General features: G+C 38.6%; 1 protein-coding gene across 5 annotated transcripts in view; it reads left to right on the top strand.

Annotated features, from left to right (window-relative positions):
- Positions 1–25,649, top strand: part of TBC1D5 (TBC1 domain family member 5) — a 314,125-nt gene that overhangs the window by 148,279 nt on the left and 140,197 nt on the right. For all 5 annotated transcript variants that reach the window (XM_063128520.1, XM_063128512.1, XM_063128544.1 and 2 more), the window contains exons 5-9: positions 15,110–15,218; positions 16,621–16,710; positions 16,806–16,877; positions 20,273–20,340; positions 22,599–22,701. In XM_063128520.1, the coding sequence (XP_062984590.1) occupies positions 15,110–15,218; positions 16,621–16,710; positions 16,806–16,877; positions 20,273–20,340; positions 22,599–22,701 (442 nt within the window). The remainder of the gene's footprint in view (positions 1–15,109; positions 15,219–16,620; positions 16,711–16,805; positions 16,878–20,272; positions 20,341–22,598; positions 22,702–25,649) is intronic.

Below are 25,649 nucleotides of genomic sequence, written 5' to 3' on the forward strand. Positions count from 1 at the left end.
ACCTTGTTTTCCTTACAAATATAAGCTATTGGGTGTCATTTTAACTGAGCACTTTATCAAGCAGCAACTCCATCCACCACTTTTACCATCTTCTCTATTCTGCCCAGTCATAGAATCATAGAATAGCAGAGTTGGAAGGGGCCTACAAGGCCTTCGAGTCCAATCCCCTGCTCAATGCAGGAATCCACCCTAAAGCATCCCTGACAGATGGTTGTCCAGCTGCCTCTTGAATGACTCTAGTGTGGGAGAGCCCACAACCTCCCTAGGTAACTGATTCCATTGTCGTACTGCTCTAACAGTCAGGAATTTTTTCCTGATGTCCAGCTGGAATCTGGCTTCCTTTAACTTGAGCCCGTTATTCCGTGTCCTGCACTCTGGGAGGATCCAGAAGAGATCCTGGCCCTCCTCATTAAACCATCCCCTTTTACTAGTGGCTTCTTCTTTTTTTCTAGACCACTGAACTGATTGACTGACAGGACACAACAACACCTATTGAATTTTGTTAGTATGACAGTAGGTCTTTTAGCACTTGATAAGTATCACTAATGTCAAATTCGACTTGAGTTTCCGGAGAATCAGAAAACAGAGTTTTTCTCCCCTACCTCTTTTCTGCCAATTGTCACATAGTTAGGTGTTATAGCTCTAAGATGTCTTATGAGAGTATCTTGGTTACAAGATCACTGAATAATAATTGTGTTTTGAAAGTACATTGTAAAGAACTATGCTAAAATAACGCTAAACTGTTTTTTTAAAAACCTCAGAGCCAGCCTTTATTGCAGCGCGCAGTATTAATTTATTGTTACAATTAGAAAGTGAAAATGATAGAGCTAGGTCATACAGTATATTAAAGAAGAAGAAAAGCTCTGGCTTTTAATAGTTGGCAGACCTGACACTGCTATTAAGTAGTATTACAGCATTTAAGGTGTGAAATGAATATTTTATGCTCAGTGACAAGTAACTCCAAACATATAATGAGGCTAGCTGTAAATTTGCTGGCTAGAACTTACAAATTACGTTGCAAAGAACAGACAAGAGCTTGATGAGCAAGAAGCCTGAATGTTAAACTAAACTGAAGTATAATTGTGCAAAAAAATTAATAATTTAGGGAAAGGAATGGGTCAATAATCCATTACACTGCAACCACAGCAGCCTTTGAAAATATATTGAAAATGTTTATTATAAAATTAATATATAATGAAATGAAACTGTGAAGAAGTAATGGCCACAATCCTGTGCATTTATGCATATGTAAGTCCCGTTGATTTCAGTCGAATTTTTGAACATGTCACTTTGCACAGGGTTGCAAATATAAATTGGTATGTTAATGGTTCTAATTTGTAATATCGTACCATTTTTAATTTACTGAAAAGAAACCTTAACAAGCCATGTGAATATTTGCAGTTATAAGAATTGGGTCTAAGCTACATAGTCAAAGGTTTCCCATTCCCTTTTGTGACAATTGCTTTGGGTATGTCTCATTGAACAAATTCCAGTGTGAGTTTATCGGATTACAGGCTGAGTGTGTGGTTTTCTCTTTTGAAATGCGTTCTGAAAGAAATTAATTGCACCTGTCATTTTAACGATGGACAACCTAGTCATATCCCTTGCTGTTGCAGTTTGTGCAGAAAAATGCACAGCAGTGGCCATACAGAATCCCATAATAAAACCATTGAACTCTACTATGGATACAAAAGTCTTACATACATAGTATTACAAAGTGCATACATATATATATCATTCATGGAATAACATCTAAGCATACAGTGCCTAAACGCTAATAAATGATAAAAACACACACACCAAAGATCTAATAATAAAACGCACACATGTGATATTGGAGTGAAAGGCACTAAGTTCTAAATTCCTGAATAGACAAGTGTATATTTTATATAAAAAAAACCCCAATAAACTCAAAGAAAGCAAAGTTACGGGCATCTGATAATACCCCATTTTGGTGAATATTAGTTACTGCCATTAAATAACTGAGGTACTTCCTCCATATACTGTAAAAACACTGAAAAAAATATCCCTATATAGGACTTAAAATAATTCGCAAACATATTAATACACAAAAAATGAAAGCATATGTTGTCTTAATTTTGTTTTGCTCAGAGGGACATCCTGCCATCTACCTTTCAAAATACCTCTTAACGATTTTGCCTTACCCATTTTCTTTCAATTACTTTGCACTGATTCTATGTGCTTGGGGACGTTGCTCTGCTTATTTTTATAGTCCCTGCAGTGCTGACATCTATGTTGCCCCACCTGAATTTCTGCGGTAAAGTATTTTACAATGTGAATCCTATGTGTTTTGCCTGCTTCTCAGTATTATTGTTGTTGTTACGTGGTTAACAATAGGAGTAAAAACACAGTAAGCAATTCAAAAATGCATTAAAAAAAGCAAATAAAAATCTATCAGGGTCAGAAAAAAACATGAGAAAATACCAAACAGCATCCGGGTCAAGTTTTTTTCCCTAACATTAAACAGATCAGCTGAACAGTCTTTGCCTTACAGTGGAAGGATGAGATAGGGAGGCAGATGAGTGAGAATTCCAACTATGGTACACAGCCACTGAGAATGTTCTCTTTTGCATACCCATAAAATGTATTTATTTATTACATTTAGATCTCGCCTTTCCCTTCAAAGAGTGCAAGGCGGAGTACACGATCCTCCTCCTCTCCTTTTTATCCTCACAACAACCCTGTAAGATAGGTCAGGCTGAAAGTCAGTGATTGGCCTAGAGTCATCCAGTAAGCTTTATGGCTGAGTGGGGACTTCAACCCGGGTATTTTATTTATTTATTTATTTATTTATTACATTTTTATACCGCCCAATAGCCGAAGCTCTCTGGGCGGTTCACAAAAATTAAAACCACAATAAAACAACCAACAGGTTAAAAGCACAATTACAAAATACAGTATAAAAAGCACAACCAGGATCAAACCACACAGCAAAATTAATATAAGATTAAAATACAGAGTTAAAACTGTAAAATTTAAATTTAAGTTAAAGTTAAGTGTTAAAATACTGAGAGAATAAAAAGGTCTTCAGCTGGCGACGAAAGCAGTACAGTGTAGGCGCCAGGCAGACCTCTCTGGGGAGCTCATTCCATAACCGGGGTGCCACAGCGGAGAAAGCCCTCCTCCTATCCCCAGTCTCGGTCCAACACTACACCACATTAGCACTGCACTTCAGATGTTGGCGTGATTGAGAAAAGGGACTTTATAAAAGATCTCAAACATGTATGGAAAAGGGTGATATTTCAATTAACCTGGTCTCACACAGATTAGGGCTTTATAGATCATAACCAGCACTTTGAGTTGTGCCTGGAAATGGACTTGTAGCCACTGAACCTGCTGTAACATAGGATTTGCATGGCTGTTGCTTTCTAAACTATCTAAAGTTTTTGAATGCACTTCAGAAGTAGCATCACCTCCACCCTCCCATTCACCCTAAACATCCATCCTATCATGTTTAACTCTCTCCTACCTCCTGTCACAATGAGAAATTGCCTTGAGGCTATTCCTCAGGTAATATGGACATACAATTTAGGTCTTTAACACTTTTTTTTTAAAGAACTGGAATAATACTGTCAATTATTCAATATAACCTGCATCATATTATATGAATATTGTTGGATGCCTGGGTCTTTTGTTAATGTTCCTAACATAAGTCCAGGAACATCAATGGCAACCAGTCATGATGGCTATATATTACCCATGAAAGCCACTATGCCTCCTGGGAACTCGAGCAAGAGGGTGCTATCGCATTGACAGGTAAAGGTCCTGGGAACATAAAAAGGGAGCCAAAAGACATCAAACTCTGTTCCAAACCGCTCATGGATCTTCACCTACCCACCCTCCCCTCCCCTGGTAGTAGGCAAGGGGACATGAAAAAGAATCTCAGAGAAAGATATTAATAGTTGGTAGGTTTTTCAGGGAAGAGTTATCATGTTATTGTTAATACTTTCTGATTCACGTCATAAAGTATTGAATTTGCTGTGGATATGCGATTACTAGAGCCTTTGTATATAAAACACAGTTAATAATTTGGGGAAATTGAATGTCCCTTTGATGAAACATTTTGCTTTTAACACTTACTGGAGAAGATAATTCTCTTGGCCAGCAAACCATGGGCTCCATCCTTAATGCTTGCAGTATAATGCCACTAGAAAGTAGAAATACTGTCTGTCTCTCCTTCCCAAGGGCAGCTGACCTTCTCCTCGCCAAAGAGGTGAACCTCTTGCCAGCACATATGACTACAGACTATTACATTAATCTGTTTAGCCGCAGTACCAGCTGCTTGCATGTTTTTAATTATCTTATTAGATGATATAACTGTGACCTATGAAATAAAAGTGAAGGTGAGCATTTTTAACTTTTTGTTCCACAGCTATTTTCCTAAATATATACTAATGAATACCCAATTTTTAATTTTTTTATGTTTTCGTGGAAGTGTATCGGCTTTCATTATGAGGACAAAATTATTTTCTTTAGCTTTTCTAAGTATTATCGATTCTTGGTATGTAATTCTCTGTTTCCAAATTATTTTTCTTCTGTTTTTGTACATGATAGTTATTTACATTGTGCCAGAACCATCCATGTAGATGGTGCTTTGCAGAGCTATATAAGAGGTTTGTGTAAGAACTTAAGTCTAAGTTGTAGCTAATGTGAATGATTTTGCAAGTGTGAATGATTGTCTTGATGCGGTGGTGATGTTGTTATACAGGAGGGTGGGGGACCTAGCTTAGCTTGTTTTACTGTTATTGCATAAAGTGTCAATATAATCTTTTTACTTGTATTGAGGATTGCTGAGTTTGTGCTGTATATGGGTGTTGACGTGGTTGAGTGGTGGATTATTATTATTTATGACATTTATATACTGCCCGATAGCTGAAGCGCTCTGGGCGGTTTACAAAGATTATGAGGTACTGAGTAGGTATTGAGTAAATGTGTTATATGGAGTGGCTGTTGAGTGAGTGGAACGTCAGTTCAGGATGTGCCTCAACACAGGGGAGGCTGATGGAGATGTCACTGTTATTGTTTCCATTGTGAAAGACCGATATGGAATTGGGGAGGAGGATTGGTAATTGGAGCAGAAAGGGCATGGATACTTGCAGATCATTCCTCCTTCCATCTTTGGATCATCTCCTAGATACCTGGTTGCTCAACTTGGATCAATTGCAGTTGATGTAGCCACTTGCCATCTTGACCCTTGCCCATTTTGGCTTATTAGGACTAGCTGGAGAAGTTTGGCTGAATGGATCCAGCTGCCTTTATTGAGACGATTCTACGACCACTCCTGAAAAAGCCTTCTGTGGACCTAGAGGTTTATGGCAACTGTGGTCCAGTTATGAATATTCCTTTTTGGGACAAGGTGCTTGTAAGGGTGGTGGCCGCACAGATGTTCTTAGAGGACTAGAGAATTTGGGCTCCTTTCAATGTGGATTCAGGCCTGGTTTCGGGACAGAATCAAACTTGGTTTTCCTGATAGATTACCTTTATCAAGCCAGGGCCCTGTTGCTTCTCCTTGATCTCTCAGCAGCTTTTGAAACCATCAGCCATCAGCCATAGTATCTTCTGGACCAGCTCCGTGAGGTCTGAGTAAGGAGCACTGTATTGCAGTAATTTGCTCCTACCTACAGGGTCAGTTCCAGAGAGTGCCACTGGGGATTGTATCTCAGCCCCTTGGCAGTTGTGCTGTGGGGTGCCACAGGGCACAATCGTGTCATCATTGCTTTTTAACATCTGTATGAAGCCATTTGGTGCAATCATTACAGAATTTTAGGCAAAATATCACCCACCTCTATTTCTCTGTTATATCTGAGTCAGGTGTGTCCGTGTAAGGGTGAGTAGGGATGAATGAATTTTGGTTCCTCTAAATTCCTCATTTTTCTTAAGTTCAGTTCATCTTGATCTTTGAGAATTTCTCCAAACTTAAAGTTTTAAAAATTCATATGTATATTCCACATTTCTTGAAATTTGCTTAATTAACACATCTTTGCAAGCAATTTTCCTAATAGGATGTATTTTAAACATTTCTCCCCAATGCACACATTTTCTCTCTCTCTCTCTCTCCTTCTCTCTCTCTCTCTCTCTCGTTTTTTTTACTGAAGTGCTCCATTGCAAAATCTGGATTTTGAAGGATAACTAACTGAAAGAAAAAGGGAGTTTTTCAATTATTTCCTAAAAGTGGAAGTGTCCATGGAAATAAACTTAATGGATGTGTTTATTGTTTTGTAAGAAAATGGATCTTGGCTCAGAAAAATGCAATATTAATAAAATCCAAGAATGGACTCTCCAGTTCTTAAATAATAGCATAAGGTCTGCAGCATATTGGTTGTTGGTGGTGGGGGAATCTTTTTGTCTTGCGCATCTGATGATCATGCTACCTTAGGAGTAGAAAGCATTCTTGAGATTCCCTCTGATCCTATTAGCTTTACCATTTCTAGTGTGCTGAAAAGTACTTCAGTCCCATGTGACTGTTTATGTACTGTGTACCTGCTTTTTCCTGAACCAAAGTGATATATGCGAAGAAAAACTGTTATGTGTGAAGTAGCTCTTGTTCAGTTACCCTAGGGCTCCTGATAATAAAATGTTTCTATCCACTTTCAGTCATTTCATTTGGAAGCGCAGGCAGTTTTGAGATAGCAATAGCAGTTTGCCATTCCTTGTTCTGTTCCAATTCTTTAGAGTGCTTCTTTTGTTTAACTTCTTCCAGAGAATTCCTTCTACTGAATTTCTGCAGACTTCTTGGGCATGTTCTGCCATGTTTTTCTCCCCATTGTACTGCTTCATGTCATGCCAGAGCTGCCTAATTCTCTCACGTCCAGTCTCTCTTCTAAAATTAATGAAGGAGAACTCTCAGTGGATGACCCACCTTCTATAAAAACTCATTTTTATTGGAACTCTGTTCTGTTTCTTTTTTAAAAAAATATCTCTGGACGTGGCCCGATATACAAATATTGTAAATAATAAGTAAATTAAATAATAATATAAACTGTTGTAAGAGTAAAATTGCCCTGCATTCAAGCAGAAACCCCTTCCCTGTCCAGCCGGCACAGCTAGGGCGAGGGCGGGCTTTTGTGGCTGGGAAAAGGGAGGAAAGGACGGCCTACCTGGCCAACACCAGGACAAGGCAAGGCATGGGCGAGGTTGGCCTTAAAAGCAGACCCCACACGTATCCCAGTCCTCTTTACTTTTCTGGCTCCCACCCTCCCTCCCTATTTTTAGTATGGGATTAGCCTGTCGTTCTCTTTGCAGGGGGCACTGAGTAGGAATTTTGCCTGACACCGATTGGCTTAGTGCACAGGTTTTGCCTACTCCCTACTGGATCTTAATTAGGTGAGGGTGGTATAAATAGGTCAATTTGAGGGTGAGCAGGGTTTGTGTGGGAATCTTAGACTATCAGAAGAGGTTGGTGAGGACTCGTTGGGCACCTTTATGGTGATTGGCAGGTTCTGAGGACTGAGCGGCTCTCGACCCAGGATACAGCCTGCCTTTGGGGACCTCACTGCCTCACCTACTCGGAGTTCAACAGCCCAGGCAGGGGCGAGACGGAGTGGTTTCCCCCAAACACACATGTGTAGCACAAGAAAGGAGCCAGGTTTCACCCAGCTCCTGGCTTGGCCTAGTGGCTTGGCCATAATGCAGGCTAGTAGCCTGGCGACAGGTTTAGATTCCCGCACTTTCACATGCAGATCCAAGGAGGGGTGAATTACCAATTTTAAATAAAGAGGCCCTAGTTTTCCCCAATCTGGCGTCCATGTTGTTATTTCTTTACTTCTTCCTCTATCTGCAAACTAGGTTATTCCAAATGGTATTTTTTGCAATAAAGTCATGGCCTTTGTTCATCCTAGATTTGTGTGTGGCTCTCTTTGCTACCTCTTATGTGATGTTACCGTGGTGCAAAGATCTCTCCCATCTTCAGGCAGGGCTATGTTGTGTTGGGGATGGGGGCAGCAGGAGCAATCCCACTGATTGCTACTACTGGAAACAACTGCAAAAGAAGAGTGTTGCTCTTCCATCGTGCTTGTGGGCCTCCCATAGGCACTGGTTGGACACTGTGGGAAACAGGATTCTGGACTAGAGAGGCCTTTGGTTTGACCCTCATGTTCATTTCGGGGTACTGAAGAGCCTTTAGTGTGTGGTAGCCCCCCTCCTATGGAACTCCCTGCCTCGGAAGGTCAGGCAGGTGCCAACTTTGTATTCCTTTTGGTGCTTCCTGAAAACGTTGTTCCAGGAAGCCTTCCCTTGATGATCAGCCATGGTTCACTTTGCATTTTGCTTCTTTTAAAAATCTATTTTTAAGGGGGGTTATTCTGTTTTTATTTTAACTTATCTTGTACCGCTCCCAAATTTTGAATGGGGAGTGGTATATAAATATTGTAAATAAATAAATAAATACTGCTCATTTCAGGGAAGTGCAGTTCTGCCTTTTGGCCCTTCAGAGCCAATAGAAATTGCCTGTCCCTGCTGATGCCACAATATTCTGCTTCAGAGTAAGCAGGATTTTAAGAAGTAAGCTGGAGGGGGAAGCTGTGATCCTCAAAGGGGTGTGTGTGTGTGCATGTGTGTGTAAAAGGATCTCACCAGGTTGTGTGTCTGGGAAGGGAAGTAGCAGTTACATCACCAATTTCACTGTATTTGTTTTACTCAGAATAAGGTTGTTGCCTGCTGGGAAAGGTAAGAACACAGGTTCCATTTTGAATAGTGAAATGTTTGAGCTGTAGCATGATTGCTAGAGGAATTCCTTTTTCTTTGTCTCCCTTGTCCATATTTATTAAATTATTCCAGTATTTGTTTTTCCATTTAATGGGCTGGTTTTGTCTACAATTCCGAATTATCTCCAGGTGCATCAGTGAATGGTTCTATTTTATGAAACACCTGTTCAGTATATTGGAGTAAAATTAGATAACAATGTAGCACAGAGAAAAGATCTAGCACCAGGATAGCATTTGGGAAGGTTTCATGCTTGAAATTTTAGTGTGTTCTAATATAAACTGTGTCTTCAGACACGCACTTGTGAGAAATGGCAAACCTGGAAATAGTGTCCATTGTCCAGGTTCAAGTAGTCTTTTCAATTGGAAGAAACAAAGACCAGAGAGAGAAAACAGTACACACAGCCCACTTGGTGCTACTGTGTATAACCTGGAAGGCACTGTCGCTGTCCATGCTCTGCAAGAAGCAATTGTCACTGCGTTCTTTCGATCTCAGCACCCCAATAGCAACAGGAGAGATTTGATTCCCGTGGCCAGGGTACACAGGACAATCACTGCTGTTGATTGCTTTGATGTTAGGAACCTTCTGGTTCTAAGGAAAGCAGTCATGGCAGAAAACCAGGCCAGATCTACACCAAGCAGGATATAACACTTCGAAAACGGTTTGAGAACGTATATGGAGTGTGACCTGGGCCTAAACAGTTGTCGCTGCTGTTATAAACCATTATAAAGTAGTAGTGTAGATCCTGCCCTAGTTGTTATACCAGACTCACTCTGTATTGTGGGGAGGGGGGAGCCATAGAGGTGGTGCTTACATTAAACCTGGGAGCCTCTGAAGGCAATATTGGCAACAGAGCGAGGGAGCAGGAAGTGAATAGCTACACCCCCATTCCTTATTTCTACAACTAGTTTGAATGGAAAGCATTCATGAAAGTTTTTCCAAGTAACAAAAATAGTAAAGAAAAATCATGAGTGTTTTGGAGTCATTTCTTTTCTCTGGCCATAATTTCAAAAAGCTTCCATTTATTCTGATAAACTCTACCATTCCTTTAATAGCTTGCATGCTTTATGCTAATGCCTTTGTCATAGGTTTTTAAAGTTTTAACAAGTATCGTCTCACATATGCATCCTAGCAATTGTTCATTCCTAAAGTGAGTGTAAATTAAAATATTTATTAAAAGTTCTTAAGCACAGCGGGTCTAAGTAATGTAGTGAAATTACAGTATCAGGATTCATTTAAACTCCAAGCTCAAATCATCTTTGTGCCAGTGTGACTGAAATTGACAGATAAATGGCATCATACTTCTGTTGGTGTTGAGCTGTGCATTTTCAGATCTTAATCATGCTGGCACTTGCTCCTTGGAGACTGAAAGTAGTCCATAAGGTTTTTAGTGACCTAAAAGCAAGAACATCTGCTGCAGAACCACAAGCAAGTTGTTGTCCAAGTTTAGAAGTTTGGGAATCTGCAGATAATCAGTTGTTTTCTCAGCACTAGATATCATTGCAAGTGGTAGAATTTTAGCTCCAAGAATCCTAAAGTAGTCAACAGTGTCTGAATTGTTCAGACTTTACAGCATGTTTAATAGATGTTTGATGTATATGTATTTTTATTCAAGAAAACCCTTCACAACTATTGCTTCACATAATATTTTTGTTCAAATACCTTTTAAGCCTCGTGAAACTAGGATCTCCTTTACCCATTTCCATGCTATTTCCTTTGCATGGTTAGGCTATTGGTTATGATCTAGTTCAAAACGGTTGATCAAGAAAAACCTTATTTATAAAAGTTTCAGCACTAGATCAGACCTTCTGAGGTTAGCAGCAATTCGGAGAATCATCAGATCGACAGCCTATAAATTGGCCTTGGCTGCTGCAATGCAAACAATGACTTTTGCCACAATGACAGGTGAAGTAGAAACCCAGGCCTGACGAGAGGAGCAGAGCAAGCTGGACAGGCCCTACCCAACCCTTGCCATTTTAAGATTATGCTGGGGATCTGTTCCTATGATCCAGAAAACATTAATGGGATGCTGAACTAGGAGACTAGGGCCCTTTCTACACCTAAGGATTATCCCAGACAAATGGAGGGATCGTCCCTGCCTGCTCCCAGGATCCCCTGTGTGTCATTTGGGCCCTTTCTACACCTAAGGATTATCCCAGGCAAATGGAGGGATCATCCTTGCCTGCTCCCAGGATCCCCTGTGTGTCATTTGCATGCACAGGGATGATCCCTGGATATAGGCATGGTATAGATAATGCCCTAGAAATGCCTTTCCCAGCTCTACAAGTTCAGTGCAATTATTTTTGCATTGTATATCTGTCTGTGACAAGGACAGGGCAGTTGCTGTTTGGGGAGGGGTCCAAAGGTGATGCAAGAGTCATCCAAAGGTGACTGCATCAGCGATCGGCCCTGATCTGATTGTAAAGTTCAGCTAATCAGATCTAATCATAGGTGATCTAGGGATGGGCAAACAAATGGTGTTCAGAATCGCCCAGATTCTTCCAACGTAAGTTGAAGCTTGTCTCTTGTTATGTCCTGCATTTGCTCTCTTTTTCATTTCGTAGGAACAATGAACATTTTGATCAGGGAAAGCGGCCATTTCAATTGGGGGAAATGCACATTTTTTAAAAAAGGTCACACAAAACATGCATACTTTCCCACCCATAGAGAAAAACGTCCCAATACGAGTGTGCAAACACAAGTTTGGGAATTTGTGAACATTTTCAGAGCTCGTGTTGACATTCAGGGTTATGAATGAGACGTGCTTGCATGATTTGTGAACATAAACAAAATTGTTGTACATCCTTAAGGTTGTGTCCAGAAAATGGTAGTGGATCATCCCACTTCATCCTTAAGACCTGGCAAAACTAGAAATGAAAGCATTAAGTAACTAAGGGGGCAATCCTGTTGTGTTGAACATAAGCCTTCAAATTTGGAGGCCTACAAACATCCTATGCAAAGTGGAGGGAGTGGTGGATGTGATCTTCACCTCGCCATGCTCCCACCCTACTTTTTATATTAGATGGGCTTTTTTGCCCATCTAGCTATGGTCCTTCGTGCGGGGGGGGGAGGCTGAAGAGGCCTCAAGGTAACTCATACCCTTCCCTCTCCAATTACCACTCCTCCTCGCCCACTGGAATGTACCTTTCTCCCCTGCTGCAAGGTCAAGTCCCTGGCTTCAGAGCAGCCTAACTTCTTGTTGCGATAGATCGATAGATAGATAGATAGATAGATAGATAGATAGATAGATAGATGATAGATACAAAATATATACATACCCATACATATATGCATAATATATACCTATAAACTTTTAAAATATCAAGCTATATATAAAAAATAAGCTTAAAAATCATGAACCAATGACTTAATACAAGTAACAAGGGATAATTCTGAAATACTTAAATTAGATACCGGATATTTTTTGCTGGATTGTTGTATAGCTTGATATTACATTATTTTTACCAACATCTGTAGCAAACATGCCCTCCAATCTTCCATACTATTCATAATACTAGTCATTCTTTGAATATTATAAAGTATTTTTTTCTCTGCAAAGAATTAAAATGGATGAATCCTTGAACAATTTCTAAAATATTTTTCTTTGTACAGAAAGCAAAAATACTGTGTACAATTCTTAATTGCCTTTTCGAGACTGAGTTCCCTCATTACCTGTGATTTAAGCTAAAAATGAAGTAATTATAGATAACAGTGTTTATCTGGTTGATCTTGGCACCTGCAGTCCTAATGCTGAAGCTCTTCCTGTTTCTGGGGCCAGGCTTTCTCGTCTGTGGCTGGCATTACTAATCTATGCCTCTTCTATTTCTGCTGAATTTCCTATAAAAGTTTCAATGCCATGCTGTGCAAAAAGCCATTTTTTCCTAGAGAGTGGGCTTGGTTAAACACAGATTTGTATTTGTTCCTTCCTTTACAGCTAATATCTGGCAATGTTGGCAAGGTTTTTGGCTTTCTTCATCTCCTGCTGCATCAGATCAGATTTGTTTGTTTGTTTAAAGACATATCTGGCTTCTATATTCTGTTGTTGTATTTGCCTGATCTGTACAATTTCACATTGCAAAGCCCAGACTATTAATATTTCTCAGGGGTGGGCAACTTTTGGCCTTCCAGATGTGGCCTACAACTCCCATCATCCATCATCATTGACTTTGCTACCTAAGGATAATGGGAATTTTAGGCCAAAACATCTGGAGGGGCCACAAATGGCTGAAGAAATAATTAGGCAGGATGCCTTCAATGGCCCCTTTTCCTGCATGGACCCGTTCTTCCTCACTATTGCCACTGCTGCCCATTCAATTGTCTCCTCTCTGTAGTCCCACTCTACATAGCCACCCAGAAAGGGAGAGCAAAGTGTCTTTTACCTTGCATCTGCCACAACACTCTTTTCAAAATTCCAAATGTGCCCACTGACCCAAAACTGTTTTCAAATGTACCATTATATTGAAACAGTATAAGGCACCTAGCAGGCCACAGCAAGGTAAACTCAGGGATACTTAACCAAGAAGATCAATTATTAATAGAAAGATATAAAAGCATAACCAATATCAAGCAAGGCATTTGGACATAAAATCAATGCAAAATTCATACCAGCTTAATTCAACTTCAAATAAGCTAAAGAAGCTATTTCCTGGGATTTACACATTAATTTGTTCAACAAGAGTAATTAGTCTGATTTAAGGATCCTAACTAGCAGTGTGAGGTTTTACACTGGTCATTTAATGATTACAAACTGAAGACACATCTACAACTTTCAGTTATGTATAATTGAAGATACCATTTTGGTGCAACATACCATTTATGTAAAACTGCATTTGAGGAACTAGAGAGAGAGAGATAACCTCATTTGACTGGGTTAATTGTAAGTAGTTCTCCCCCAAAGAGAACAAAGTTTTAATTAAACATGCTTATTTGGAGTCACAAGCAGTCCAGACCATTCTCTTAAAGTTTTCCTAACCTCTGGGAATTACAGTTAATTTAACGAAATCTCAGAAAGTAAGAATGCTCCAGACTATGTGTGACTCCAAATCATCTGGGCTCTTGGTTCCTGGGAATATTTAGCCAGTTGTTGGATAGGTAAAATAAAATAACAACTAGATGAAATAAAATAACTTTCATCATAACTGAGTTTTAGAATTTGAATCCAAAAAAGGTATCATCTGGTCCTAAAAAGCTAAGCGTCATCTCTCCACCAAAATGGACTCACTCAGATCAGAGAAAGATCAAACATATTTACTTTTATTATTACACAAATACTACATCTGCATTGCATCTACTACCTAGCAAATGAGAGGAGATATCCCACCACCACAATTTCACTTCATAACATACCTTCACCTCATTTCTTCACAAACCAAGGGTTTTCTCATATTTCTCAAATAAATACCTGGTTAGATGTTTTAGGGGTTTTGTTTGTTTATTCTTTTTTACTCAAATTATCTTTGACATTTCAGTGACTCAAGAAAGTCTTTGGGCTATTTCACTGTAGATCCTCAGGTGGGTAGTAGAGTTCTAGAGATTCAGCTCAGTGGAAAATAGAGGAAATATAGTTTAATTCTTGTATTCAAATTCACTAAATGGTTTGGGACAATTAATTTCCAATTGTTTCCCAGTAGAGTAGATTTACTTGTACATTAATGAAGCACAGGTGTTAGGCCCCTGGTGTCTTTGTGCCTAGGAGGCATATTTAGGTTGTTTATCTAGTCAGCCGTAGGTACAGCAAGGTAGTCAAGCTTGCCTTTAACAGTTTATACAGTGAAGTTTTTTTATTCTGTTTTTTTTAAAAAAAAATGCTAGCACCTGTTAAAATTTTAAAATTGATCATGTAGAAAGAAGTGAAAGAGATTGAAATAGTAAACAGTACTAAAAGTTAACGGAAGTCGTCTTCTATTATGCTCAACTGCCCAGCTTGATGTTATGAAGAAAAGCTTAATTTAGGCAAATGTGTCATGTGAAGAAGTAATAGTCAACACTATACTAGCTCATTCCATATTTTGGAATTAGGTGTTCTTTTAAATAGGTACTGTTTTATCTATGGGTGAAACCCAAATGTGCTTATATTAATATTCATTTTTCTTGTTTATTCACTGAACTGCAGTACCAACATTTTAGAGGAAATGGAATAGCCTCCACAGACATTATGAATTTCAGTAGCTGGCATAATTACAGTGATCTACATATTCATTAAATCCACGGAAGAAATGTGTCCAAAAAGACAACCATGCGTTTAGAAATAGCATACTGCTAAATATATACATTTAAAACTTCCTTTCCTTTTGTTTACCCCAAATTACTTCATGTTCTATTACTTCGCAGTCAGCTAAGTCTTTAATAATAATTTTAAAAGTTCTTTTCTCTTATTCATTCCGTGCAGTAAAGAATGGGAAGAATTATTTGTAAACAACAATTACTTGGCAACAATACGGCTGAAGGGGATTAATGGGCAGCTGAGAAGCAGCAGGTTCCGTAGTGTTTGTTGGAAGGTAAGAAGAAAATATTTATTTACAGCTTGTAGTTGAAATATATCAAAACATTACCTGATGCACTTGACGATTGCTGATGTAAAGAATCAATGAATTTTCCACGAGATTTCACCCTCGTATTCCCATTACTAATTTTTATTATTCACGGGACAGTTACTAATTTCAGATACCTCACAGCTGAATTACTGATCATATTGGAGGAAGCCTGTCAAATATCTTCGACGTGGAAATGTTGTATAGCGAGATATTCGATCGCTTCAGTATTTTTATACTGAAAAAGCAACTAACTTGGAATCATCTATCCTTGCTTTTAAAATGGTTCTTATGTCTTTTTGCTGGATCAATGGGGGGAAGGGGAGGGGGAAATCAAACGGTTGGTTTGTAAGTCAGGTAAAATTATTAGTGTATATGCTGTATATTACCACATTCAAAACTCTACCTACTTCTTTCACAAAATAACAGTTCTAGATTTTTTTTGGTGTAAAAATATTAGTGAGCAAGGCCTTCTCATAATGAGTGACACTGTGAAGAGCTCTGTGGAAGATTGATCCCTTGTAGGGTTGGGTTAAGGAAGCTGGACAATCAAAGTAGGAAAAAAGCCCAAGTCCTTGCCTGTAGAGGAGTATGGTAAGCAAAGAGAGGTCTATGGTAAATCCATCAGAATTAGTGAATGTATTGCAACGAAGAGAAAGCAGTATATGGTAGGAGCTGCTCTGTATGAGGGTGTGAATATTTGACTAGCATGTTGAAGCAGCTTATTTTCAATGCGTTTTTAGATCATGCAGTGGGTTGGATCAAGATTTAGTGGTGTGCAAATGGGCTGGTGGAAGCGGACATACCCGCATCCTCGTCATCACAGCAGCTCCTCCATCCCCCCAAAATGTTACACAGGAGCTCAAGGGCTCTTGCTGAATGAGCTGTGAGTTGTAGTGCAGAGGGTGACAGAGAGTCCCCAGATATTGGGCAGAGGCACCTTCTGTGGGTGGACCCCTTCTGCCCAGATGGCAGATTTAAAAGATTAATTTTAAATGTTTTAATCAATTATATGTATTTTATGGCATTTGCATTTGTGTCCCTGCCTCGATCCAGATGGAGAGGCGGGTAACAAATAAATTATTATTATTACCATCATCATCATCATCATCATCATCATCTTGGATCCAACACAGTAAAATGCATTTGGCCAGACATGTCTCCATGCAATATCAACCAAAGATACTGCACAAATGAAAAGCATTGAAGAAGCTCCTTCTTGGTAATTTTGTAGATTTGGTACATATTATTCAAGTGACTCCTGTAAGCATCCAAAGCATGATCATTTCAGTTGGCTACATAAACAGTTGTCATAGTTGATACAATTTGCATGTTTGTTTAATCAACCAATATTTCATTTCATTTGCAGCTGTTTCTGAATGTTCTACCCGCTGATAGTAATCAATGGATCAGTAAAACAGCAAAATTAAGAACATTGTATAACAAAATTAAAGAAATAGTAAGTTGAGTTCAAAACAATTTTTTGTTCCTCTGACCCGATACCTCCAGTGTGCCTAATAGGAGGGAATCTAAATCTATGGTATTATTCCACAGCATATTACAAATCCTCGGAAAGCTGGACAACAAGATTTGATGATCAACAACCCTCTTTCACAGGATGAAGGGGTAATCATAATCTCCTCTTTATTTATTGAATGTACAACAAAACTTTTAAAATCTGTATCCTTAATAAAGTTGAAAGTACAAAAAACTTTAATATATGTATAGCTAATCCAAACCCTTCATCAATAGGGAAAAAACCTCTGTATCAATCCAGTTTGGGGGTCAAATGCACCCCAAGAAAGCCATAAAAATAAAACCTAAGGTATGTTATTGAGCATGACACCATTTCTGAGTAAAAAACAACAACCCTATGACTTGATTGAGAACTTCCATTTTTCACTAAAACAATACCATTACAAGGAGTTTATCAGGGTCAATAATACCCCACAATGTAAAGTACAGGGTGGGGTCTAATTTATCCCACAGTTTTTAAACATAAAACAACATTTGGTGCCATTAACATGCTATAATGTAAGTATAACATCACTATAATCATGAGCTCCAAATTCCTTGTATAATAACACAGATTTTACAGAAGCTGCAACCATAGCACATACTACTTGAACAAGCTACATCCCAAGTCATGCAAACTTGTATCCCCAACTACAGTGCTTGATGGAAAGTTGGCAGCTGGCATGAGAAGTGTTTTAAAATGCCCTGTCCCAGCAAGCTGGTCAAGTTGTGACCCAGGTTGTGAGCATGCATCCGCTTTGAACAGGAACATGGGGGACAAATCCATTACAGAAGACCCCAGAACTGAATAACACTGTTTATTCTTCTCTAGGAACAGAATGCTTGTTCTCCTTGAAACGTTGTAGTGCAGAATCATCTGGTTAAAGGCCTTTAAACATTTTCTACATTTACAGCCAATCCGTGAAGTACCAAGCAGCTAACAGAAGTAAAGAAATTACAATAGAACATTGGAAAAAAGTGGGGGATGAAATATAAAAAGCTTAGAAAAACATAGAACATAAACATAAAATTATAGCTGGGGTATGTGTGTGTGTAGGACACCATATATTAAGAAATAAACATATTCAACCTTTGAAATCTTGACCAAGACCCAAGTTTCGATTTCAAAGGATTCCTAGCTGAGATTTTATTATTTTATTTATTTTATTTATTTATTTAAGGATTTTTATGCCGCCATTCAGCCAAAAAAGGCTCTCACGGCAGCTTACAAAAGTATTTCTTGACAGTCCCTGCCCACAGGCTTACAATCTAGAGTCCAGTTATTTACATAGGGATTATCTACTTATCCCAAGCCCCTCACTTTCAGGTAAACAATAATCATGCAGGAGTATGATTCATCCTTTTGTGCTCTCTTCTTGACTGGTCACCCAACCACAATTGGGGACTGATCATTACCATGCAGTTCATTTCTGTGGCTTCCTCTCCATCATCCAAAGCTGGCATTATGTGACCCAATTCCCCCCACCCTTCCTCCCTCCCTCTAAGTATAAATACAAAGTTTTATGCAAGCTGTAGATGTACTTTCCTCACTTTCATTTAGTGGATTTTTCTCTGTGCACACTCTATTCAAATTCACCTTAAAGTCCACTATTCAAGTATTGCACTTGATACACCATCTCTAAACTGACAAAAGGGAGTTGAAGATGCTCTTCTCCAGAAGTGGAGCATGCTGTGTATTCATCACTCTCAGCTGATGATGTCTTGATGAGCAAGAGATCAGAGCTGGGACTTTGTTTCATTCTCTCAGAGAGTTGCCACCTGTTCTTATTCATTTAAAATAAATGTTAGTCATCAGCTCTTTTATTTAAACATTTCTGCAATTTTAAAAAACAGCTGAATATACCATGATTAATTCTTCCAGTGAATATCAAGTGGAACCAATAATGTTGATATATTGCCTGTTGAACTACTGTCTCACATTATTTTAAAGCAATATACACTGCTTAGAGGGCAATTTTGAGCTATCAAGTGACCACATAACCAGAAACATTTTGGGAAGCTTCTTGCTTTCTGAAACTTTCCAGTGAACTAAGCCATTTTATTTAAGCTGTGCATGAATACTGATCAGGCCCTTCTGCAAATGTTTGCAGCTGTGGAATTGTAAAAATATCTCAGGAATGGCTGTTGGCCTTAATTGGACAATATAGTCATCGAGCAACTCAGCAAACTTTTTTTGTGGTAGATTTACCATATATCAAGGCTTGTTTTAAAATTTCTTTTGTGGGCCTGTATTTAGGCCTGTAATAACTGTGGCTGAGGATTTTATCCTCTTGTGGAAGAATCTGCCTTCTAGGAGCAGAAGGGTTCTACAAGCAGAAGTTCCCTCTGCCCAGTTTTGAAGGATCCCCTGACACCACACTTCTTCCCATTCAACAGGGTCTCCTGACTCTCTGTGTAGCATTTTCAGAGACTGGAGAGACTGGTGTGAAAGGAGGGGACAAGTTGACCCAGAGTAAGTCTGGTTCCACCCCTATTATATATTTTTAAAAATCTAAATTTATTCAAATAGTTTGATAATATTTCCAAATATCAGAAGGGAGGGGCCATAGCTTACTGGTAGAGCATGTGTTCCAGGTTCAGTCCCTGGCATCTCCAAGTATGACTAGGACTGATCCCTATCTCAACCCACGAAGAGCTGCTGCCAATCAATGTAGATGTAGTATACAGCAGTTTCTTCTGTTCAAATGGCAACCTTCAGTAAAAAGAATATTCCACAATTGCATACTTATTTTCAAGTTATATGGAGAGCTTAGACCAAAGAAACATAAGCACATCCACTATAGAGTTAGTTCTGCAACTTTCTGATTTCAGTGGGGCTTAAATATACCCAGCATTCCCTAGATTACCTCCAGAGTGTGTTTCTTAATTCAGTTTGAACAAAAGGTCAAAGATTGCCAAAATCTGATTTTCCAAAGATTGATTAATATTTGGCTACTTAACAAAGTCTAATCTTTGCTACTTTCAAGCATCCAAATGTGGCATGTTCATAATTTGTGCAAACTAATAACCTGGGGGTGGGAAATGTTTTTCGGCCTGAAGTTCACATTGCCTACAGGAAAGGATATTGGGGGCTGCATTCCAGCTGTGGGTGAGACCACTGTCCAAGACGGTAGAGCCACCTCCATTCTCCTTCTCCCCACCACATACATCATTCATTCATTCACTACACTTACACACACACCATTTGTGCTCATCGTTCACAACTGCAGGAGCAAAGAGGGAGCTGCTCCTTCAGGAAGTGCTCCTTCAGTCCCTCCAAGCACCCTAAGAAATCACTTGGCTCCTGACTGAGCTAGCTTCACTCCCAGTTGGGAGCATGTGCTTCAGGTGCCTTTCTCTGAAGGCTTGGGACTCTGGGGAGGGTCTCAGTAGGGGTCTCGTTGGGCCAAATGGGAAAGGCCTGATAGGCTGGACGTTCCCCATTCCTAATATAACCCATAAATTATATCATCCCATGTTTCACATAATTATCTACCCTTTTCCAGAGTCTTTGGAACAAATTTTTCCAGGACAAGGAACTTCGAAGTATGATTGAACAAGATGTGACAAGAACGTAAGTGTTATTGTTAAGCATGTTATACAATTCCATTGCTTTACAGGAAGAGAATCCTTGGCCTCCAGGCTCCATCCAGCCCATCAAAGCCATATGTCCCCGCCCCACCCACCCCGATTTCCCCTTCAAAATAACAACAAGATATGACAATAGATGCTTGCTGAACTCACAATCATGAACCCAATGAGAAGCAATAGTGGACCAGATCCAGCCTCCAGAGCCATATAGTCCTATGCATGTTTAGATAGAAAAAATCCTACAACTCCCATGCTGTGAGTTGTAGAACTTTTTACTATCTAAACATACATACTATGGAACCTTATGCATTTAAAAAATTTCTAACCCACCTTTTGATGGAATCAGGCCATCAGGGTGATTTAGAGCATACTCGGCGTTGCATAATATGAGTATGATGGCTGCCCAACAGGATTACAGGCACTAAAGAAAATGCACAAAACTGAAAATAATCTAGATTTGTAAGGATTGCTCTGATTTTTTTTCTCCCAAAGAGATGTCTTGGGGTTATTGAAGCAGGTTTATTGTAAATTAATATTATGGTATGTTACGTTAGATTTTTTAAAAAATATATGATTTCAGTGAGAAAGAAAAAGAATGAGAGCAACTGACAGATCTTGTGACTAAATTATGTTTATAATACAAGATTGAACAGATGATTTTCTGTAATTCTTAACACTTAATCAATAAAAAGTGATGTGTAATTAGTGAGAAATGTCATTCATCTAGAGGAATTTAGCATTTCTATTTTTGTGTAGTACATTCCTACTGTCAAAGATGCCTTTTTAAAATGTTCCTTATTACCATTGTGAATATTCTTTCATCTCTTTAGCCCTTGGGTCATTCCTGTTAAGGAACTTATCAAAGCTAGAACTCAGTTCCGGAAAATATTTTGTCAGAGTTAGAACTCTGATTGCACTGAGTAACTCCAATTAAGCTCAATTACTTGTTATGTGACATGTTACTATTCTGATTGTAGCATAGCCCTATATTGAAATTTGGGATGAGAAAATAGCCCTATGGATTTTAAAATGCAGAGTTCTGTTTGATGCCTTTTTCCATTTATAGAATTGATGGGCAAAAAAACAAAACAATACACAGGAAATATTGACATCCTTTATTGCTTTATTTTATATGCCTGTGCCTTGGATGTATTTTCAAATGCATTTATGCTGTTAGATGTATAATTAAAATATGAGTATGCTTTCATGTAAATTCTCACAGATGGTATTTTTTGTTTTTAAATGGGAACAGTTCAGGATGTTTAAGATTATATAAATATCTAAGTTATAATTGGGGAATTAAAGTTCAGATAGTGGTAGTTTTACTAGTTATATGGAGCCATTGTAAAACGAGAGAGAGGTTACACTTTCACTTTGGCGAAAGGAATGATATGTTTAAGATAAGTATGTTCCTCTTTTTAAATAGAGTTAGGAAATGGGAAATCCACATGTATGCAGCCATTTATGGTTCTCTTTTGCCAGTTGTTAGGGCTGTTCTTGCATTTCTACATCAAATCATGCCTCCCACACTGTTCTGATTTGTGTTGACTAAAAGCTTCACAAAATGCCCTGGAAGGGATTAAATACATATGCTGTTCTCAGCTTCTTCCCTTCCAGCATTCAGTACTCCGTTCCTAGAGCAAATTCAGAGTTCACTATTTGCAAGATCTCAGTAGACTATGAAGAGTTGTCTGTACATAAGTGAAGCAACTCATAAGATGGCGTATTTCCTTAATCTCCATTTGTGTGTGGGGAAGAGTGGGTGAGGGGTGAACTTCATTTCTATACCATCTACCTCTCTTATTCCCTCTTTCTAGAAACAAAGACATTTACTTGAAGCAACTGCCATTGACTTCACTTGAACTTACTTCCATATAAATATGAACAGGTTTCTGTTATTTTATGCAAGATTGCAGCCTTAGAGAAATTTCTTTGAAAGCTGCAGACCTAACCAAGCATTTCTTCTCTTTTGCTACTCCTTCAGTTTTATCACAAGAAAATCAAGTCTAATGTAGTTTTCCTACATACTGTAGGTGATACCCATGTCAGAAATCATCTTGAGTGAACTGGCAGAGTATTTTAAATAGTTAATAATAGGTTATTATTTAAAAGATAAATAGAGTACACATAAGGACTTCATTGAATGGAAGAAATGTAGTAGCTAGTAAGATTGCTAACAAATCCAGACACCAAAGACAAATCTCTGAGTTTTGTGGTCTACATCAATGATTTTTTTTCCAGGTTTCCTGAAATGCAGTATTTCCAAGAAGAGAATGTGAGAAAGATTCTTACAGATGTTCTGTTCTGTTACGCTCGGGAAAATGAGCAGCTACTTTATAAACAGGTAAGCTATCGTACAGGTGGTATCCATTGCCTCACCATTTTCACCCTACATTCCTGACAATTGATTGAACAATAACATAGGTTTTATTATCTCCCAAGTTGTGTGCTAAGGCTCAGGCAATCAAAGAACTGCTTGTTAGCTATGTGGTAGAGAAAGCAAGCCATTCAAGCGCATATGCTTCCCACTCTCAAGAAGACATTCCCTCAAATTGTTTTCTTCAGTGCTGCTAAATCTTATTTTCTAACTTCTTTAAAGTTTTTTTAAAAAACTTTTTTATTATGTACTAGCTAAAGATTTTTTCCTATGCTCTTCATAAATTGCCAATATACATGGGTTGGATACAGACTAAATTAGTTAGTAATGCTTCAGTCTTTTCAATGGGAACGAAGTGCAACTAGCTTTGGATCTAACCCAATGTTAGAACTTATTTACCTACATGTGAATGTAAATGCCAAGTAAAACATAAATTTTATCTGTAATGATAACAAGAAAACATAGTGGACTATGATGCAAGCCATTTAACATATTTTTACTAATACTTCTTTGAATGCTATGGTCTTACAGAAAAAATCATACTTGAAATCTTTTACTTGTGTGAGAAAGGCTTTTCAACAGTGTCTATGTTATGCCTACAGAGATACAAATGAATACAGGTGGTCCTTTTAATCAGAGTATATTGTGTTGCTGAAAGTATAAACGCTTTCAAGGTATGTACATACTTGAGGAACTTTATCAACCTCAAGATGATCTTCCAGAGTAAGATCTGAATTTGCATTTATCTTCTGATAGCAGGTAGGTTTAAGACAACTAAATACATTTATATTAACAGGTAAAGTTATATTTATATTAACAGGCAAAGAATATATGTTCCCCAGATGTTGCTGGGGAACATCAGTAGGAGAATCAGTGGGAGAATGCTGTTGCACTCATGTCCTGCTTTTGGGTTCCTGGTTAATAGTTGGTTGGCCACTGTGTGAACAGAGTGCTTGCCTAGATGGACCCTTGGTCTGATTCAGCATGGCTCTTCTTATGTTCTTATATATTTTATGTCTGTGTTTATTTTAAAATCATTACTCCTCTATTATTTTTTCCAGGGCAAATAACCTTCATGCAAATACTTAAGAACAATAAAAAAGTAGAATAATAAAACAGCAAATAAAAGAAAACAGTATAATCGGAGAATTACAGCTGCACATAAAATCAGTTGAACCAGAATTTCAAAGGCCTGGGGAAATGAAAAGGTTGTCACCTGACTCCAAAAGGGCATAAGAGTGGGCCACAGGGAAGCTTCCCATGACAGAACATTCTAAGCGTGGGGCACAATGACTAAGAAGGCTCTCCCTAGTTGCCACCTCAGAAGATGGGATAACTTGGAGGAGGCCTGTATAGATGACCTCCGTTAGTAGCCAGGTTAATGAGAATATAGATGATTCTGTACATAGCGGGTTCCCACATTGTGTAGAGCTTTAAGGGGAAGCACAAGCATATTGTGCTTGACATGGACTGGCAGCCAGTTAAGTTGTTAAAAACCAGTGAGATATATTCCAAGGAATCAGCCCCGGTTATCATCCTAATTTCCGTATTTTGAAACTGATGTTTTTAAACATTAGATGTTTTTAAACATCCTTCAAAGGTTTTTAAACATTCTTCATGTATCACATTGCAGTAGTCTAATTTGGAATTTACCAGAACACAGATAACTGTAGCCAGGCGGACTCTGTCCAAGAGGAACCACAGCTGGTACATCAGCCTCAAGAATGGAATGCCCTTCCTGCCACAGATACCACTTCAGCTTTTTCCAGTGACAAAGCTGAAAGTATGGGCATGCCCACAGTATGAACCTAAACCTTTAGAAGGAGTTCAACACCATTCAGAATAATTGAACACCGCCACCCACCAGCAGTAGCTTTTAGGATTGAATTTAGGTTTATTGGCCTTCATCCACTTCGTCACTGATTCCAGGCACTGATATCACACTATCATCATCTCACTTGAATTAGGTGCAAAAAAAAGTAGAGTTTGGTGTCATCTACATACTGATGATAGCTCACTCCAAATCCCAGAATGGCTCACTGGTTTCATGTATATATTAAAGAGCAGAGGGTGGGGGGCTAAGACTGAACCCTACAGAGCCATATTATGGAAAAGGCCCTCTAGGTAAGAAAATAAATAAGAAGCAGTGTACACAATCTCCAAGCCAGGGAATCTGTCAAGAAGAATACCAGCAGTATCGAAAGGGACCACAATGACCAGGAAAATTAGTAGATTGCATTCCCCATGTCCTTATTTCTGGAGACTTTACACATCCCTTTTGTTTAGTCATTCATGGAAGGGGATAGATAGATAGATAGATAGATAGATAGATAGATAGATAGATAGATAGATAGATAGATAGAGCAAGCAAGCAAGCAAGCAAGCAAGCAAGCAAGGCAAACATCAGCACACCTGCCCCTGCGTTAGGCCAAGTTCCCAAGATATAAATAAGAAAAAAATGTGCTAAAAACAACATCACATTTTAGTTGTCACGCAAGAATGATTAGAAAGGGGAATACTTTGTTTTGACTGCCTGTAATGGCAACCTCCATGACAACATTGTCAGTGACGACAAGAAGCAAATTCACGCTCATATTACTTTGCAATCCATGTCACAATGGATTGGACGAGTATATGAAAAATTACTATACTTTTCAAATCACTAAATCTTGGTGAAGCATTTGTCTCTGTAAATTTTATCTAAAGATGATTGATTTTGTCAAGCCTACTAGTCACATGTTTGAAAATTATCTTGAGCATCTTAGATATGCGGTTTCTTGTAGCGATAAACAAATCCAACCTGTCTATTTTCAGTAAATATGTCCCCTTTCTACTGAAAGGACTAGATAGCTTAAAAGAAGACTCACACTCTGCGTAATTTATTTAACAAGGAAATAATATTTCCATCTTTCATA

Source organism: Elgaria multicarinata, chromosome 1, assembly GCF_023053635.1.
Source record: "Elgaria multicarinata webbii isolate HBS135686 ecotype San Diego chromosome 1, rElgMul1.1.pri, whole genome shotgun sequence".
In the NCBI taxonomy this organism is placed as follows: Eukaryota; Metazoa; Chordata; class Lepidosauria; order Squamata; family Anguidae; genus Elgaria; species Elgaria multicarinata.